General features: G+C 32.2%; 1 protein-coding gene across 1 annotated transcript in view; it reads left to right on the forward strand.

Moving 5' to 3' along the window:
• LOC140448876 (otoferlin-like) overlaps nt 1-18,761 on the forward strand; it is a 576,219-nt gene that overhangs the window by 359,962 nt on the left and 197,496 nt on the right. The window contains exon 9 of the mRNA XM_072542001.1: nt 3,839-3,995. Within this exon, the coding sequence (XP_072398102.1) occupies nt 3,839-3,995 (157 nt within the window). The remainder of the gene's footprint in view (nt 1-3,838; nt 3,996-18,761) is intronic.

An 18,761-nucleotide genomic window follows, 5' to 3' on the forward strand; every position in this document is an offset into this window, starting at 1 on the left:
TTTACTTTATATATCTTTTCTCCGGTCTTTTTTTCTTTGTTTACCGAACTTTTGAATTTTAGCATCTGCTATTTTACGCTTTGTCTAAGATATGTGTTTAATATTCTCACTTTTATCTGATCGAATTAATTTTTTTTTGTACCTTGTGTGTTATTATCATACTTTAGTCTGTTATCTACTTTTATGTTGTTACTGTTATTCTACTCATATACGTTCATGTTGGTAGCTATACACATTCAATTTTTAATTCATTTACTTATTTACTTTTTTTCCGAAAATAATTTTAAAGTATGATAAATTTTACTATCACTTATCTATAGAAAACGTTTTCTATAGAAAGGTAGATTAGTGTTTCATGTTTTCTCTGCCCTAATCGATAATCCTATTTGACTAGGAAATTCGACATAATAATAAAAAATAACAAGTTTTTTCTGCATGATGATATTATTGCATGTATGCATGTTGTTGAGATCGAATTTGATTGCAGCAGTTACTTGCACAAGAAAATTGGTACATTATCACTCATAAAGTGTATACATGATTTCACTCTATATTTTTATATGAAAAAATTAAAACATTTATATACACTGGCTCGGTCATGCAGAGACTAAATATTTGTTCTAAAGTCTACGAATTAAAATTAAGATTTAAAAAACGCTTATTTTATATTCCAGAAGATTATTGTTTTTAATTAAAAAAATATTTGGGTTACTATCCCGATCTTAATATGGTTATGTCTATAAAAAAGTTAAATATTATGATTAAATGGGATTCAGCCACAATTTATTGTAATGAAAATACATTTTTAACTAAAGTTTGATGCTTCCGAGGCTTTATATCGGTTCTTTGAGCCTTGTTTTCTTTTACAATGGGTAGAATGCTAACCTGGCCCATCAACCCTCCTCTTTTATCCGGGCTTGGGACCGGCTGTGGGCATAAACACGTTATATGTACCGTTATATCTCCAAAAGAATAATACATATGAACATCACAATGGACAACCAAAAATTAAATTTCATATCTATCTATAGCCCGGAGGACTGCAAACCTAAGGAGGAACGAGAGGTATTCTACGAACAATTGCAAACCATCCTGGATGAAATACCTCATGAAGAACTTCTTAATGACTTTAATGCACGAATCAGAAATGAAATAGTTCCAGGAGTAAAACAAAGTTTTGATAAAAACCATGTCAACGCAAATGGAGAACTTATGGCTAATCTCTGTGCTTTTATTGAACTGAGAATCAATAATACATTTTTTAACCATAAGCTCCAGTATAAATATACATTTAAAAACTATAAAAGGCATAAATCTATGATTGATTTTATAGTACTAATAGAAAAATCTACCCAAATACTACTAGCAAAAATAAGAATGAAAATAACACCAAACCATTTTCTACAGGAAATCACCGAGGAAAAAGTCAATGTAGAATCACTGTGGAACGACTCTACAAGAGAAATGTATTCAAGGAGGTTAGCACAGAAGATAGAGTTGAAACAAATATACGACATCGAAGATATAAACGCAAGCTGGAGGAACATTTGAAACGACCTTGAGAAGCAGCAACAGAAGCTCTAAGAAAACGCAAAGTAATACTGAACAAAAGAAACAACAACAATACACCATGGTTCAGAAAAGAAATAAAAGAGAAATGTAAAGAAAAACGAAAGGCCTACACGAAGTACAAAACATCAAATACTCCAGAATCCAGAGACACCTATAAAAGAATATGAAATGAAACAAAGCAGTTGGTAAGAAGAACAAAAAATGAATACTGAGAACAGTTTACAAAAAGGATGGAAAGCGACTTCTACGGTACACAAAAACAAATATGGAGATTCATAAGAAACCAACGAAAAGAAATGGCAGAAATAAAGGAATACAATCACATACCAGTAAACGAATGGGAAAGATACCTGACGGAACTGTTTAAAGGAAAGGAAAATAATAATCAACACAATAACGTACCTGAATTAGGACACGAAATAGAAATCAGTTTTTAGGACGTAGAGATAGCCATAAACTCACTTAAAAATAGAAAGTCACCAGAACCAGATGAAATAATCAACGAGCTTCTAAAACACGGAGAGGAAAGTATAACCCTAGAGATGACAAAACTTATACAAAAACTAATATTGCACTGCAAGATACCAGACGCATTAAGAAACAGCATAATGGTACCAATGTCCAAGAAAGAAAATAAACAAGACCCCAACAATTATACAGGTATAAATTTAATGAACACCGCACTTAAGCTTACCACAAAAGTCCTAACCAACAAAATCAATAATCTAACAACTTTATCAGATGAACAACAAGGATTCAGATCCGGAAGATTCTGCATAGACATCGTATTTGTACTAAGATAAATTACAGAAAAGGCCATCGAGTACAATAATCCAGGCATATTTATGTTTTATAGAACCGACAAAGACTTTCGATTGCATCCAAGTCAAAGACCTCTTACAGCTACTGTATAAAAGAAACATACCAATCAATATTATACAAACCATCGAAAACATCTACTTACATAATCAAATACAGGCAAAGATAAATGGAAAACTAACACAGTGTATACCAGTATAAAGCAGAGTCAGACAGGATGACTCGTTAAGCCCACTTCTCATTAATATAATAATGGATAAAATAATAAAAGCAATACATAAAGGTCATGGTTACAGAATGGGGAACAAAGAAATCCAAATATTATGTTATGCCTACGACGCCGCATTAATCGCAGAGACAGAAGACGAGCTCCAAAGATTAACACATATCGTCAATATAACAGCCAAGAAATACAATATGATAATATCAGCAGAAAAAAACAAATGTATGGCAACATCTAAATACCCACTATGATGTAAAATCAAAATTAATGGGAAAATATTAAAGCAGAAAGCAAGGTTTAGCTTTTGGGAATAGATAACTAGTTACGCAGATGTTGAAGCAGTACAACAAAGCTTAAAAGCAAGTAAAGTGACGGGATCTCTTAATGACACAATATGAAAGAACAAATACCTAAGACAAGATACAAAAACAAGAATCTATAAAGCAGCAATTAGACCTATATTAACATACACGGCGGAGACAAGATCTAACACATCTACAACAAGACGACTACTAGAAACAACTAAGATGAAAATACTTCGACAAATATCAGGGAAAAGTCTGTTAGATAGGAAGAAAAGCGAAATATAAGAAGAGCTTGCAATATAGAAGACATAAATGGAGGAGTATTGGCAGACAAAGAAAAAGGTAGTGAGATAATTTAAACAATTTAGGAGGCTTATATCGAAAAAGAAATAGGCTTTAAAGTCTACATACAAAAAGGAATAAAAAGAAGAAGAAGTTTGACGTTTCGATTTCCACTCAGAAAAAATATTGAACATGCATTTCGAATAGTTATTTAAGGCTAGAGAGGACATGATAAATGTACAAACTACAAATAATAAGAATAACGAAGTCAAAAACACCTTCACACTACTTTTTAGGAATGATTAGAAATGTGAAACAAAAAAGGCAACAAGCACAGATAAAAGCCCAACGAACTAATAAAACGTAAATTAGTAGTATTATTAAATTACCGTATAATATCTTATTGTAGTTAAGTTTTCATGGTATTATAAGAATAAAAAAAAACCTACATATATATTTGCACAAATACGAAATATCGCATGTACCTTTTTTTATTAAACTGTATCAAATTCAATTTCAAAATTAAGCTTAATATTTATTGCAAGTAATTACTACAATCTCTTTTATTAATAAGTTTTCTATGACTTTAATGAGACAATTAAATGAAGATTTCATAATTTAATAATATTTTTATTAGATCACCAGTTTTATCATAAGTGGGCTCTCCTTACTGATCCAGATGATATAGCTGGGGGACCAAAAGGATATTTAAAATGTGATATTAGCGTTATTGGAAAAGGGGACACGGTCAAAGTTCCTCCGAAAAGCGAAAAAGACGAAGATGATATCGAAGCGTAAGTATTTTTAATATAAAATATAAATTGTTTGTATAAGGACACAAATTCAAGTAAATCGTGAATATGTCAACAAATTTAAAAACAAAGGTTCCCACATGTTCGTTATCGAAGTTTTAGTAGAAATTTATGGGTGTTAAAAAAAATGTTTTAATATAATCTAATTCAATAGAAAGTTACAAACAGTTATGTGTCTGTTTATTTAACATCGAGTAATTCCTCGTCACATGAGCAAAGCTGGTTATCAGTTATTATTTGTGATCCTTCCGATAGGCGCGCCCACCAAAGCAACTATAACGAAGGCGCGTATCTCCGACATATGCGTCTTTAGTTATAATATTTTAAGCAATAATTGAAACTAATATTAATATTTTACTACTAACTAACAGAGGGCTACTCTAGAAGATTGGTGCGGACAGGAAACCATTATAGAAGTAAAAATCTCGATATTTCCGTTGTCACAAGGTATTCAAAAACTCCATCTAAGTTAAATTTCAAATTTTAACATAAATTTATTTTCAGTAGCTTAAAAATAAAAATTTAAATTATATTGTTATAATGTTAATATTGTTATTGTTTTGGTAAAATTGAGTTTTATATAGAATTTCCAGGAATAAATTGCTTTAACCTTTTTTCACTGAAATGCTTCATAAAGCCAAGATTGTATGTTTTCAATGTCATCTTCGTCCACAAAAGGATGTCTCAAAACTCAAAATGTCCTTCACGGTGCTGAATAGCCTACACTGAGTTGAAGTTACTGTCTTCTATAAAATTTTCTTTATCGCTTTAATGATTATCCATAATCATAATTCAAAGTGATTTGCATCGTCTGGGTTATTGAATTTAAAAAATTTTCTGATAGGCCTATTACCAAAAAAGTAGATTTTTTGATGCATTGCAATTTGTGAAACCAAGTTAAATTTACAATACACTCGTAGGAATATCGTTTGAAATGGTAAAAGTATAAAAACTTATGCATGTGCACCCACACCCTTAAGTTTACAAATACAAGGGTGGAACTGTAGGTGTCCATATGTATCACATACGCGCGCGTATTGGATGGTTAAAACAATAACTGATCGTTTAAATAAGGGCCATAACTGAGTTTTTTAAATCAGATATTAATAATGCATAACAATAATTAGGTATGTATACTGCAAACTGAATGTTCAAGTTAATAAGTCCTGCTTAATGCGACTCTTTAATGCATAAGTCTTGAAATTATCCTAATGTAGGAGCTGTACAGGTTTTCCGCGTTGTTTCAAACAAGATGAGAACTGCCAACATTCGTTAGAGATAGGCATATCAGAAAGAAGCAGTCCAAGAAAAACCAAAGAAAAGACGAAGTCTAGGGAGATTACCAACCCGATGGAGTGGTACAGTCGGGAAGTTCTTAAACATAAACTTATGTTCATGGTTAATGAAGTACGTGCCACCGTCAATGCGGTACTTGCCACCCAAAATAGGGATAAATGGGGAGACAAAGTAAAAAAATATAATCCTTGGAAGAAGTGCAACATTCAGAATAATTCTTACGCATCTGTTAAGATGTATAGTTTGAAATAATGATAACCATTATAATTTTTTTTCCGAATCAGATTCTCTAGAAATTTTTAGAGAAAACCACCATTTAAATAGTATTTTAATACATTATTCTATCTTTTACTTGAAATATTTGAAACTATAATTAGCAAGAATAGCGAACTATATAAAAAATTTTATTTTTAATTTTCCAGTGTATCTGGTAAAGTAACAAAATATGTATCATATTTAAATTCGTCGACAAATTTTAAATAAAAAGCTTTTTTTAATATTATTTCCACTTCCTTTATTACCAATATGATAGTAGAATAATCCGAGATATTTTAATGATATAACTTTCATTTAGCATTTTCCTGGTATAATCGATTTGGAAATTTATGATAGCATGGGTTCCTGTCCTTTTTCTAAGATCTGTATAATTTTAAAATCAGAAAAATGGCCATTTTTTAGAGAATGCTTACCTAAGGCTGTAGTTGGTTTTAATTTGTTGGTTTGTACACTATATTTATGTGCAACAACCCTTCTATGTATACATTGGTATGTTTGCCCAATATACATAGTAAAGAAAATACTAAAGACAACAGTCATCTGTAAATTAAATTTTACAAACGATATTTCGATGACCACTGACTCATTTTAGGTCATGAAATCTTTTTAAAGGTTTAATAATTTCAAAATTAATTTTCTTGATTTAAGTTTAGAGTATAATAACAACAACTGACTAATAACTGCTAACTAGTTTTTAAAAGATGTTTGGTCTGGAAGATATCTAAATTTTAATACCAACGCACCAATAGCCCATGAAAAAAGTGTTGTATTCAGTCTTACTGACAGAGCAATTAAGCTATCCAGCCCACATCATTCCGAGACTCTTAAAAAAATTTAAGATATTTAAAAATATCTACCAGAATTTTACAACAAACAATAATAGTAGAAGTAGGTATTAAAGATAAACAACCTGAAGGACAAGTAGGGCCTAGAGCTGGACAATCCACCATAGATAATTTATTTACATTGAAAGTCGCCTTTCCAAAAAGATAACAGAAAAATAGAAAAACTTGTATAGCATTAATAGACTTAAAAAAAGCACATGATAGCGTGTAGATTTCACAATGTTATAAAAGTATACGAATTAACTTAGCAAAAATTTAAATATAAAGACAAATTACCTCTTCGTTTAAAACGACTAAAGGTTTGAGACAAAGATGTAGTTTATCACCCACCCTATTTAAGATTTATTTAGGCAGATCCCTACAGGAAAAACTGCAGCTTTTTATACTCTTATTTTGTTGATGACCAAATAGCGACCGTGGAAAATGCAGACAATCTTAGTTATATAATAAAGAAATTAAGAAAAAAATATAAATTGGCGAGCCTAAAAATTAATATGAATAAATGTGAATATTCAATAGTGGACAACGAGGAAACACCCGACGAAAGATGTAGAAAATGAAAAAATCAAGAATGTAAAAGTTAGCAATTATTTAAAGGTAATTCTAAATAAAAAATAAAATAAAATCGTGAAGACGAAATTACAGCTAGAATAAATAAGGGTAGAGCAATGACACGAGCGTTAAGCTCTTTTCTCTGGAAAAGTCAAGTAAAACAGAAATAAAAAAACCTATCTATAGAAATATTGTAAAAATCGTGACACTATACGGTGTCAAGGAAAATTACAAGCAAAACAATATTGGGTATACACTACAATAAGACAACGGTTATTAAAGGGTCAGTTTAATAAAATTTATTTTTCTTCTGGCGCACTCCATTACTGGAGATTTGCGATCACTACATCAAAATGTCTATTCTGCACGACCCTCAGTAATTGTTGAACGTTGATGCCAGTACAAGTTCATATATTGAGAAGCCATAACATGGCTCTTCTTCCTACTTCTCTTTGGTCCTATATCTTTCCTTTATGTATTATTTGAAGCAGGTTATATTTGTCATTTCTCATTATGAGGCCTAGGTACGAGGTTTTTCTTTTCTTAATCACTGTTATAAGTTCTAACTCTCTATTTATGGTGTTTAATACTGTTCGATTCATAATGTGTTGTGTCCATGATATTCTGAGCATTCTGCGATAAAACCACATTTCAAAGGCTTCTAGCTGTCTCATAATATTTAATTTTAATACCCAGGCTTTAACTCCTTACAAAAGGATTCACCAAACGTGACATTTATTAACTCTAGTTGGAATGTCTAAACTTAGTTTTTAGTTATAGATATAATTTGCTTGCATTTATTGTACATATTCCTAGAATATTCTATTCATATTTTTGTTTCTATATCTTACTTATCATTTAATACTAGTCTTAAGTATCTAAATTTATAAACTTGTTCTAATTGAGTGCTATTTAGGTCAATGTGACAATTTTCATTAGTTTTGCTTAATCACCGTTAAGTACATAAGTTTTTTGAAGATTTACTGTCGGTCCCATTGCTTTACCTGTATTATTAGCTCGATCTAGTATATTTTGTGATACTTCCATTTTTCTGATATCAGAACGGTATCGTCTGCATACCTGATTGATAATATATTAATTTGTCGTTAATGTTTTATTAAGTTAGGCGGCGTTTAGTGCTTTTTTGAATAATATGCATTCAGAGTATAAGTTAAAGAGCAATGGACAAATGACACAGACTTGTAGGACACCTCTTTGTATACGGAAGCTTTAAGTAGTGTTGTTTTAAGGTTGCTTCTTGGTTTCAATAAACGTTTTGAATTATGCGGAGATCTTTTCCGTCTAGCTTCTTTTTCTGTAGTTCTTAAAACAATTTTTTATACTGGAATCAATCAAAAGCCTTCTGGTAGTCGACAAAACAGAGATATACTTTTTTCTGATGGTCTGGCCAGTTTTAAATGAGTAAGTGGCAAACACGGCCTCTCTTGTTCCCAAGGCCTTTCCAAATCTAAACTAAGAGTCACTTTTGTCTATTTATTTCACATTTTTTAAAAATTCTATTCTGTATGATTTTTAAGAATATTTTTAGCAAGTGACTCATTAAACTAATAAGCCTAAATTCGTCGCATTGGCAAGAACTAGATTTTTTTGGTATAGCTATGAATTCTGAGTTAAGCCATTTGCTTTTATATTACGCCACTTTCATATATGTTGTTAAAAAGATGTGGTAATCGTTTGATATTGTTATCATCTATTAGTTTTACCACATCTCTTTCTCTTTAGGCTGGTCTACAAGCTTTCCAAATCTTTGCATATTGTATTGCATATTTTACTTCAATGTCTAGGATTGGGGGTCCTTCCATTTACCACGTCTACGTCTGTTGCAATACAGGTATACCACCCGCAAAAGATTTTTCGATAAATTTCTCCCATATCTCAAATAATCATGTCAGCTAGAGTGGGTATATTATGTTTCTTGGTTTTCAATTTTGTCACACATTTTATTTTTATACTTTTCTTTTGCTTCTTTGATTTTAAATCTATGGTTCTTTGAATTTCTTTATATAGATGTTTGTTGTTTTTGTGGTTTCTTCTCTCTTCCATGACTTCCAAAATATCTTTCCTCATCCATTTTTTCCGTTTCTTACTTTTCCTATAATTCCTTTTCTTTGTACTCCAACTATGCTATTTTTATGGTTTTCCATATTTTTTCTATTTCTTCGTCTCCTGTTAATTATTTCCAGGTCTTCGTTGGGTTCAGTTGTTACTTTTTCTTTATTAGTTTCGTTTCAAAGTATTTTAATATTGCACTTCTTTGGTGTGTTTGGGCGAACTGTTTTTAGCTTTTGTCTGAGATTGTTAACGACTGGATTGTGATCTGATCCTACCTGGGTAGATTTTGCACTCTGGATACTTGATTTAAATCTATGATTAATTAACGCAAAATCAATTTAATTCCTTACAATCTTTTGATTATTATCTTGAGGTGATTTTCATGTATAGATTCGCTTGGGAGGTAGCAAGTGCGGAGATTCTTCGCACCCCTCCTTCATTTAAAAAGCGCCAGTACTCAGGGCTATTGCTGATTTTACATGCCAGGATTTTCTTAAATATACATAACGGATCTTTAATGCAGTAGTTTTGACCTTATTGGTTGTTCCGCCTTTAGAGTTGATTTCTCCACTCAAGGGCAACAGACTGCCCCTACTTCAGACTACTCTTGTACTTTATTAAGGAAGCCGTTGGTAGATTTATAAAGAATCATTTATACCGACGGTAGTTCGGTGATTTCCCCATGTCTGGTTACCCCTACTGCAGCCAGATATGGGGAAGTCTGCAGACTTATGCAGTTATCCTGGGTGTGGCACGTGAGGCCATACGTGAGAGTTGGGTGACTTATGAGGATCAGCGATCAACAGTTATTTCCTGTCTATAACGCTTGATGTGGCCATTCTACTACCTCTATGACACAACCCTACAACCCTTAGAAAATTTATTGAGAACAAATCACTCCAATACAGTTTTTTATTACATTAGAATGACTATAAAATCATATTACTAATACTAATAACAATCCTTTCATATAATCTGCCATCGAAATATCTTTATAATACAGAACACAATAAACATAACAGGCATACAACCACTATAAACGAATCAGAAATAAAACGAATACGTTAGTTAGACAAATAAAAAGGGAACACTGGCAGAGCTTCTCAAAACAGACAGAAGAAGAAGAAATATGGAAAATGATCGGAGGACAAAGAAAAGAGATAAGTGAACTACTTTTAATCTTTCTTTGCTAAAACTGACGATAATGAATCACCAACACCAGAGGTGATGACAAACGAAGAAATAAATATTAAGGAGAAAGAGGTAAGGGAATTGTGAAGAAAATTAAACAATAGAAAATCACTACAACGAAGTAAATCCTAAAACTCCTTAAGTTCGAACTACCAGATCTGACCAACTTACTTACTTACTTAATCAGTAGACCCATTTGTACCTTTCGGTGTTGGGCCGTTTAAAATACAATTCATTACAATACACTATTTGACAGTCTTCTGAGGTGTCCTAGCTCTTAACGAACTTTCTCCATTCCTTCCTATTGGATGCCATCTGTGTTGCTTCCTGCCAAGTCTTACCCTTACTCTGTAGTATCTGCGAGATGTCACTGTTCCATTCTTTAATGGGTCTTCCTCTTCTGTTCTTTCCTATTGGTTTGGCGTCCCACACTCTTTTAACTTGTCTATTATTGTCCATCCGGGTTAGATGTCCGAACCATGCCAATTTTTTCTCTTTGATTGACTCGAGTATCGGTTTGATTTTGAGTCTTTCTCTTATTTCTTCATTTCTGATTCTATCAGTTCTTTTTACTCCTATCGTTCTTCTGAGGTATTTCATCTCTGCTGCCTGAATTCTGCTCTGATGTCTTTTGTTTAATATCCAATTTTCTGCTCCATATGTCACTGTAGGTCTATATATTGTTGTGTATATTGTCATCTTGGTCTTTGTTGATATTTCTTTGTTATTTAGGAATCCTCTATTTAGTGCTTGGAATAGTTTTCCTGTGTTTTCCATTCTGTTGTTAAGATCATCCTCGATGATCTTAACAACAGTTTGTTGTTGATTACTGTTCCTAAGTATTTGTATGAATTTGTCTGTATTATTTTTTGTTGGTCTATCATTACTTCTATTTGATCTTCCGTCCCTTGTTTCCTTGATATTTTCATTATTTGAGTCTTCTCTTTGTTTACGTTTAAGTTGTATTTGCTTGCTTCTAGGTTCCATTTCTCTAAGTTGTATTTCAGTTTTTCTGCAGTTTCCGCAATTAATACTATGTCGTCTGCAAATATACACATCTCAGCATTTATCATTTGCATTCTGTTCCAACCGATGCAGTATTTCTTGAATGTTTTCTTACATTCTTTCACTATCTCATCTATTACATTTATAAATAGTACTGGGCTGAGACTTCCCCCTTGTCTAACTCCTTGGGTTGTTTCAAATGGTTCTGACTGTATATTTAACATTCTTACTGTATTTGTTGTTTTCATGTATATACTCTTTGTTGCTTCTATCAGTTCTTCACTTACTTGTTTCTTCTTTAGGCTTTCCCATATATCTTTTCTTTTGACTGAGTCGAATGCTTTTTCCATGTCTATAAAGCTCAGATGTATTTCTTTATTTTTCTTTAAGGCTTTTTCTATTACTTGTTGCATGGTAAATATATGGTCTTGTGTGTTGTGTCCTTTCCTGAATCCACTTTGTACATCCTCTAATTTATGTTCTATTTCTTTTCTAATTTTCCTTTCTATTATGGTTTCGTATACTTTTGCTGCTACACATAGTAGTGATATACCTCTATAGTTCCTACAGTCTCTTGTGTTTCCTTTCTTGTATATAGGTATAATTACTGCATTTGTCCATTCTCTGGGTATTACTTTTCTCTTCCATATTAGGTTATATATGTATAACAATTTTTCTTTTGCTTTTACTCCTATATATTTCATCATTTCTGGTGCTACTTCATCGCTTCCTGGTGCTTTTCCAATCTTTATCTTTCTTATTGCTTCTTCCAGTTCTTCTTTTTCTATAGTTTCTGTATTTTCCGTGTTTCTCATGGATACTCTCCTGTTGTGGCTTTCCTTCTCCATTGTATTCGCTTGATTTCCATTCAGTATCAGCTGAAAATGTTCCCTCCATCTTTCCATTATTGTCTTATCGTCGTTTATTATTGTTCCTTCCTTGTTCATTATTTGTTTCAGTTTCGTTTCTTTGTTGCTTCTTAGGTTTTTCAGTGTTCTGTAAAATAATGTTACGTTTTCTGTGCTGTTTTCTTCCATTTTTTCCCCGAATTTTTCCCAACTTTTCTTTTTCTCTTTCTTAACTATCTCTTTAACTTTTGTTCTTTGTCTCTTATAATTTTCATATTTTTGTTGTGTTTTGTCTTGGATGTATTCTTTCCATAATTTCTTCTTTTCTTTTATTTCTCTTTTCACTTCATCGTTCCACCAAGATGTTCGTTTTCCTCTGTTGTTATTTCTTGTGGTTCCACATATTGATTTAGCTGTTTTTATCATCGCATTTTTAAATTTTCCCCATTCTTCTTCTATTGTTTCTGTTATTTCATGTTCATTATCCATCTCTTTCTCTAGTCCTTCTGAGTATCTTATTCTCGTTGTTTCTTCCCTTAGTTTATAAATTTTTATTATTTCTTTGAGTTTTCTGTTTATGTTCTCATTTCTTTTTATTTCTTTTCTTTTGCTTTTGAATGTGGTTTCTAGTAGATAGTGGTCACTACCAATTTCATAACTTCTTTTTACCCTTACGTCTCTTATCCAGTTCTTCTCTGTTTTTTGCACTATAGTATAGTCTATAATTGATTGTTCGTCTCTTGATTTGACTTCTCTTGTGATCTTGTGTATCCTTTTATGTTGGAAGTGTGTGTTCATAATCACCAGGTTATTGTCTAGACAGAATTTGAGTAGTAATTTTCCATTTTTGTTTAGTTTGTCCTCCCCATAAGGTCCGATGACATTGTTCCATTTTTCTGTTTCTTTCCCCACTCTACTGCTCATGTCTCCTGTGATCACAATTTTCTCTGTACAATCATTTATCACTTCTTGTAATTTGTCCCAGAATTCATTCTTTTCGTTTTTTGTTGCGTCTTCATCTGGTCCATAACATATGATTAGGTTTGTATTGGTTTCCTCTGTATCCATATCTATGTCTACTCTTAGTATACGTTCGTTGTAATATATCCAATTTTTTATTTTGTTGATACTCTCCTTCTTTATCATGCACGCTACTCCTGCCTGAGCTCTCTTCGTTTCTTCCACTCCACTGTATATTAGTAACATTCCGTTTTCTAATGTTATTGATCCTTTTCCTTTTTTCTTTGTCTCTGTTATAGCTACTATTTCAATGTTCTTATCTCTAATTTCTTCCCCCAGTTCTATTTCCTTCCCATTTATACCTCTCACATTCCATGATGCCATTTTCCAAATTGTTTTGTTCTTTTCTGTGTTTAAGTTGTACTTCAATTTGTTTTTACTCCCGTTTGTGTTATTATCTTTAGATCTGCTCATGTCCCTGTTCTGTGCCTGTTTTGTTTCTCGGTCCGTTATTGTGTTTTCTTCAGCTAGTTTTTTGAACTAGTTGGTTCTGTATTGTATGTTATTTTTTCTATCTGGCTTGTTTTTTGATTCCATTTCCACTTAATGCCTTCAATAATTATGAAACCATATCCAATTTTTGTCCTTTTTCCATTAGTCTTTTCATCTGCTGCTATCTTCCTAAAATTTCTTTGTATCTCTATCTCTTTTAATGTTAAGTCACATTCTATATATACTCTATGTTGCTTGTAGTTTATTAGTTTACCCTTGGCTTTCAGTATTTTCATTTTATCTTCGAATTTTTTACATTCGATAACACACATTGTTTCATTTATCTTTTGTACCCTATTTATTTCTGATTTTACTCCCATTTTTGTTTCTATGAAGTTCTCCAGTTGCTCTGCTTCTATTGTGTCTATTGGTAAGCCTCTCATAATTAGGTTATTTTTCTTCTTTTCTTTCTGACATGCTTCCAATGCTATTTCTATTTTATCTATTTTTTGTTTCATCGCTGTCATTTCTTTCTTTAGATTTTCATTTTCTCTTATTATTTCTTTCATTTGCAATTTGTATTCACTATTTTCCTTCCTAATTTCTTTTAGTTCCTCAATCATATTACCCATTGTATTTTTTATCTCTTCCAGGTCATTGTTTTTCTTTTTATTATCGGTTGCTATTTGTCTCATTAGTTCCATCATTTCGTTCTGGCTGCTGGTTTCATTCGTTGTTGGTTTCGACCTGTCTGGCGTTCGGCTCACTTTTCTGCTCCTGCTAAATATATCTATCTCCTCTTTGCTTTTTCTTTTACCATCTTCATCAACCTTACCATCCGCCATTTTTCTTCTTATTCAAGTAATTAAAGTATTTATAAATATAAATATTATAAATAACGGTTACGGATCTCGACAAGCGCCGCGCCTACCTCTACAGTTAAATCTTAGCAATTATTCTCGATCCTAATCAGTTTCGACTTCTACCACTTGTAAATACAAAAATACAATCAATATCAAAACAGCAAATAAATTCAGCCTTTATAATTCTGTATAGTTTTACCGAAACCTGAATATCAGACCTATTGTTTTTGTTGATAATTATTATTGTTTATCGTTCTTAATCACCCATCCAGCGTAAAAAGCTCAACTCGTTTCGACCACTCAGAAGTTTCACTTTTATCCGTAGGGCAATTAAAACTAACTATCAATTTAATGCAGTTCAAAATCAGATAACTGATTCTTTACTTACATAAAGGTCCCTTTCAAACACACTTTACACTAACTTGCATGCAGATTACACTCGAAACCACCCAAAATTGGAATTTAATTTCGGAGCGACACTACACACGTCCTACTAGTCTGACCGCCAATCAATCAATCAGATCTGACCAAACAACTATTAAAACTAATCCAAAAATAATAAACAAAGCGGAATTCCTCAAGAATGGAGATAAAGCATCCTAATACCTCTTATCAAAAAGGGAGACAAATCGGACCTGGAAAGTTTCAGAGAAGTTAATTTATTAAACACAACACTAAAATTAACCAACTAAAGTACTAACAAATAGAAGAACAACAAAGTTTTAGTTCGGGAAGATTATGCACCGACTCTATATTTATAATGAGGCAAGGGCAAAAGAAATCATTAGAATACAATAAACCGGCATACCTGTTTTGTGGACCTTAAAAATACCTCGAGAGAGATACCTCTAGGAATAATAAAAAAACATAATAAAAGTAAAAGTAGAAGAAAACTAACTGACCTTATTGAAGCTGGCAATGGCGTAAGATAAAGAAATTCCCTGAGTCCCTTATTGTTCAACCTGATTATGGATGAAATATTAAAAAAAGTAGGAACTAAAAAAGGATACCAAATGAGAGAAAAACAACTTAAAATAATCTGCTATGCAGACTACGCAATACTACTCTTTCAGAGTGAAGATGATTTACAACGTATGCTGCAACAATTTAATATATATATATATATATATATATATATATATATATATATATATATATATATATATATATATATATATATATATATATATATATTTATATATATATATATATATATATATATATATATATATATATATAAATATATATATATATATTTATATATATATATATATATATATATATATATATATATATATATATATATAATAACGGATTTATTACGGCTGTCGCCGTTTCTCCGCCCCCAATTTCCATCTTTTTCTGTCATATGCAGTTGCCTCTTCTAAGTCTCTTGCCGCCATTGCTTCATTAATATCGTTGCGCCAACTTCTCCGTGGTCGTCCTCTCTTTCTTCTTTCAGGAGGCATCTATTCCAGTACTCTTCTAGGCCATCTGTACTCTGGCATTCTTTTAACATGTCCGAACCAGATTAATTGTTTTCTTTCTATGCCATCATTGATATTTCGCTCCATTTTCATTTCGTTTCTTATTTGTTCGTTTCTAACTCTCTCCAGTTTCGATCTACCGCAGCTTCATCTCAGATAATCCATTTCTGTTGTCATAAGTTTGTTTCTATTAGCTTTGGTGACGTCCCATACTTCCGAACCGTAAAGTGTAATACTTTGGACTGTACTACCGTAAATGTGTTTTTTGGTTTCTCGTCGAATTGTTTTTTGCCAGAGAAGAGAGTTTAAGGCACGGGTCGCTGCCCTGCCCTTGTTTATTCTTTCCCTGATTTCACCTGCGCTATTTCCTTTCTTGTTAAAGTTAGTTACTTTATAGTTAATTTATTAAACACAACACTAAAATTAACCAACTAAAGTACTAACAAATAGAAGAACAACAAAGTTTTAGTTCGGGAAGATTATGCACCGACTCTATATTTATAATGAGGCAAGGGCAAAAGAAATCATTAGAATACAATAAACCGGCATACCTGTTTTGTGGACCTTAAAAATACCTCGAGAGAGATACCTCTAGGAATAATAAAAAAACATAATAAAAGTAAAAGTAGAAGAAAACTAACTGACCTTATTGAAGCTGGCAATGGCGTAAGATAAAGAAATTCCCTGAGTCCCTTATTGTTCAACCTGATTATGGATGAAATATTAAAAAAAGTAGGAACTAAAAAAGGATACCAAATGAGAGAAAAACAACTTAAAATAATCTGCTATGCAGACTACGCAATACTACTCTTTCAGAGTGAAGATGATTTACAACGTATGCTGCAACAATTTAATATATATATATATATATATATATATATATATATATATATATATATATATATATATATATATATATATATATATATTTATATATATATATATATATATATATATATATATATAAATATATATATATATATATATATATATATATATATTTATATATATATATATATATATATATATATATATATATATATATATATATATATAATAACGGATTTATTACGGCTGTCGCCGTTTCTCCGCCCCCAATTTCCATCTTTTTCTGTCATATGCAGTTGCCTCTTCTAAGTCTCTTGCCGCCATTGCTTCATTAATATCGTTGCGCCAACTTCTCCGTGGTCGTCCTCTCTTTCTTCTTTCAGGAGGCATCTATTCCAGTACTCTTCTAGGCCATCTGTACTCTGGCATTCTTTTAACATGTCCGAACCAGATTAATTGTTTTCTTTCTATGCCATCATTGATATTTCGCTCCATTTTCATTTCGTTTCTTATTTGTTCGTTTCTAACTCTCTCCAGTTTCGATCTACCGCAGCTTCATCTCAGATAATCCATTTCTGTTGTCATAAGTTTGTTTCTATTAGCTTTGGTGACGTCCCATACTTCCGAACCGTAAAGTGTAATACTTTGGACTGTACTACCGTAAATGTGTTTTTTGGTTTCTCGTCGAATTGTTTTTTGCCAGAGAAGAGAGTTTAAGGCACGGGTCGCTGCCCTGCCCTTGTTTATTCTTTCCCTGATTTCACCTGCGCTATTTCCTTTCTTGTTGAAAATGACCCCCAAATATTTGCAGGATTGCACGCCTTTGATTTTGTCGTCTTCCAAGACTAGGTCACATATTTCATCTGTTTCCACTGATAGATATTCACATTTTGTCATATTCATGTTTAGACCTGCCACCTCATATTTTTCTTGCAGTTTTCTTACCATATAGCTAAGATCGTAGCTGTCTTAGGCAATTACTACGTGGTCATCCGCAAAGAAAAATGTATATAGCTTGTTTTCTTCCACCGTTATTCCCATGTTTCTACATTTTTTTAACCCATTTCAGTAAGGATCTGTCCAAATAAATTTTAAATAAGGTGGGTGACAGACAGCAGCCTTGTTTTAGTCCCTTTGTTGTTTGAAAAGGAGAGGTGATTTCTTGTCCCATTTTAATTCTTGCAAAGTTTTGTTCGTAATATTTTTGGGTGGCGTTAATAAGAATTGGGTTTATTTTCAAGTTACCCATTTCTATCCATAGTTGGAAGATCGGTACACTGTCATGTGCTTTTTCCAAATCTATTAAAGCTATATGAGTTTCTTTATTTCTCTGCACTCGTTTTTTCATTGCAATTTTTAATGTGAAAATATTATCCATAGTGGGGCGTCCGGCCATAAATCCCGCTTGTTCTTCGGGTTGTTTGTCTTTAATATCATTTTCTATCAGGTTTCGTAGTACTTTTGAGTATAGTTGGCCTATAGTAGCAATCACTGCGATCCCTCTATAGTTTTTAGGATCCATCTTTGTGCCTTTCTTGTGTATTGGAGAGGTTTACGATTGTCTTAATTCTTCTGGAACTTCTTCTCCGTTTAAGCATATTTCGAATAATTTTCGGATCATCTCAAACAGTTTTGATGATCCATACCTAATCGACTGGGCCTGGAGATTTTTTTAATTTCATTCCCTTAACTGCTTCTTTCACTTGTTCTATTGATATTTCGATTCTTCCTTCTACTTCCACTTGTTCATTTGTCTGTTTAAACCTTTCTCTTCTCTCTGTTAATAAGTTCTCAAAATGCTCTACCCATGTGTTCTCTGGTATTCTATTTATTATGACTTGGTTTTTTGTCGTTGTTCTCATCGTTTTTATAGTTCTCCAGGCTTCAGCGCTCTTTGTCCCTCCTATATGGTTGTCTAGGAAATGGAATTTTTGTTCCCATGCACTGTTTTTCTTTTTAACCACTTCTCGTTTCACTTCTTTATTCAAGGTTTTATATTGTTGTTTAGTTTGTTCGTCTCCCTGTTGTAATA

The sequence above is a fragment of the Diabrotica undecimpunctata genome, chromosome 8 (genome assembly GCF_040954645.1).
Source record: "Diabrotica undecimpunctata isolate CICGRU chromosome 8, icDiaUnde3, whole genome shotgun sequence".
In the NCBI taxonomy this organism is placed as follows: Eukaryota; Metazoa; Arthropoda; class Insecta; order Coleoptera; family Chrysomelidae; genus Diabrotica; species Diabrotica undecimpunctata.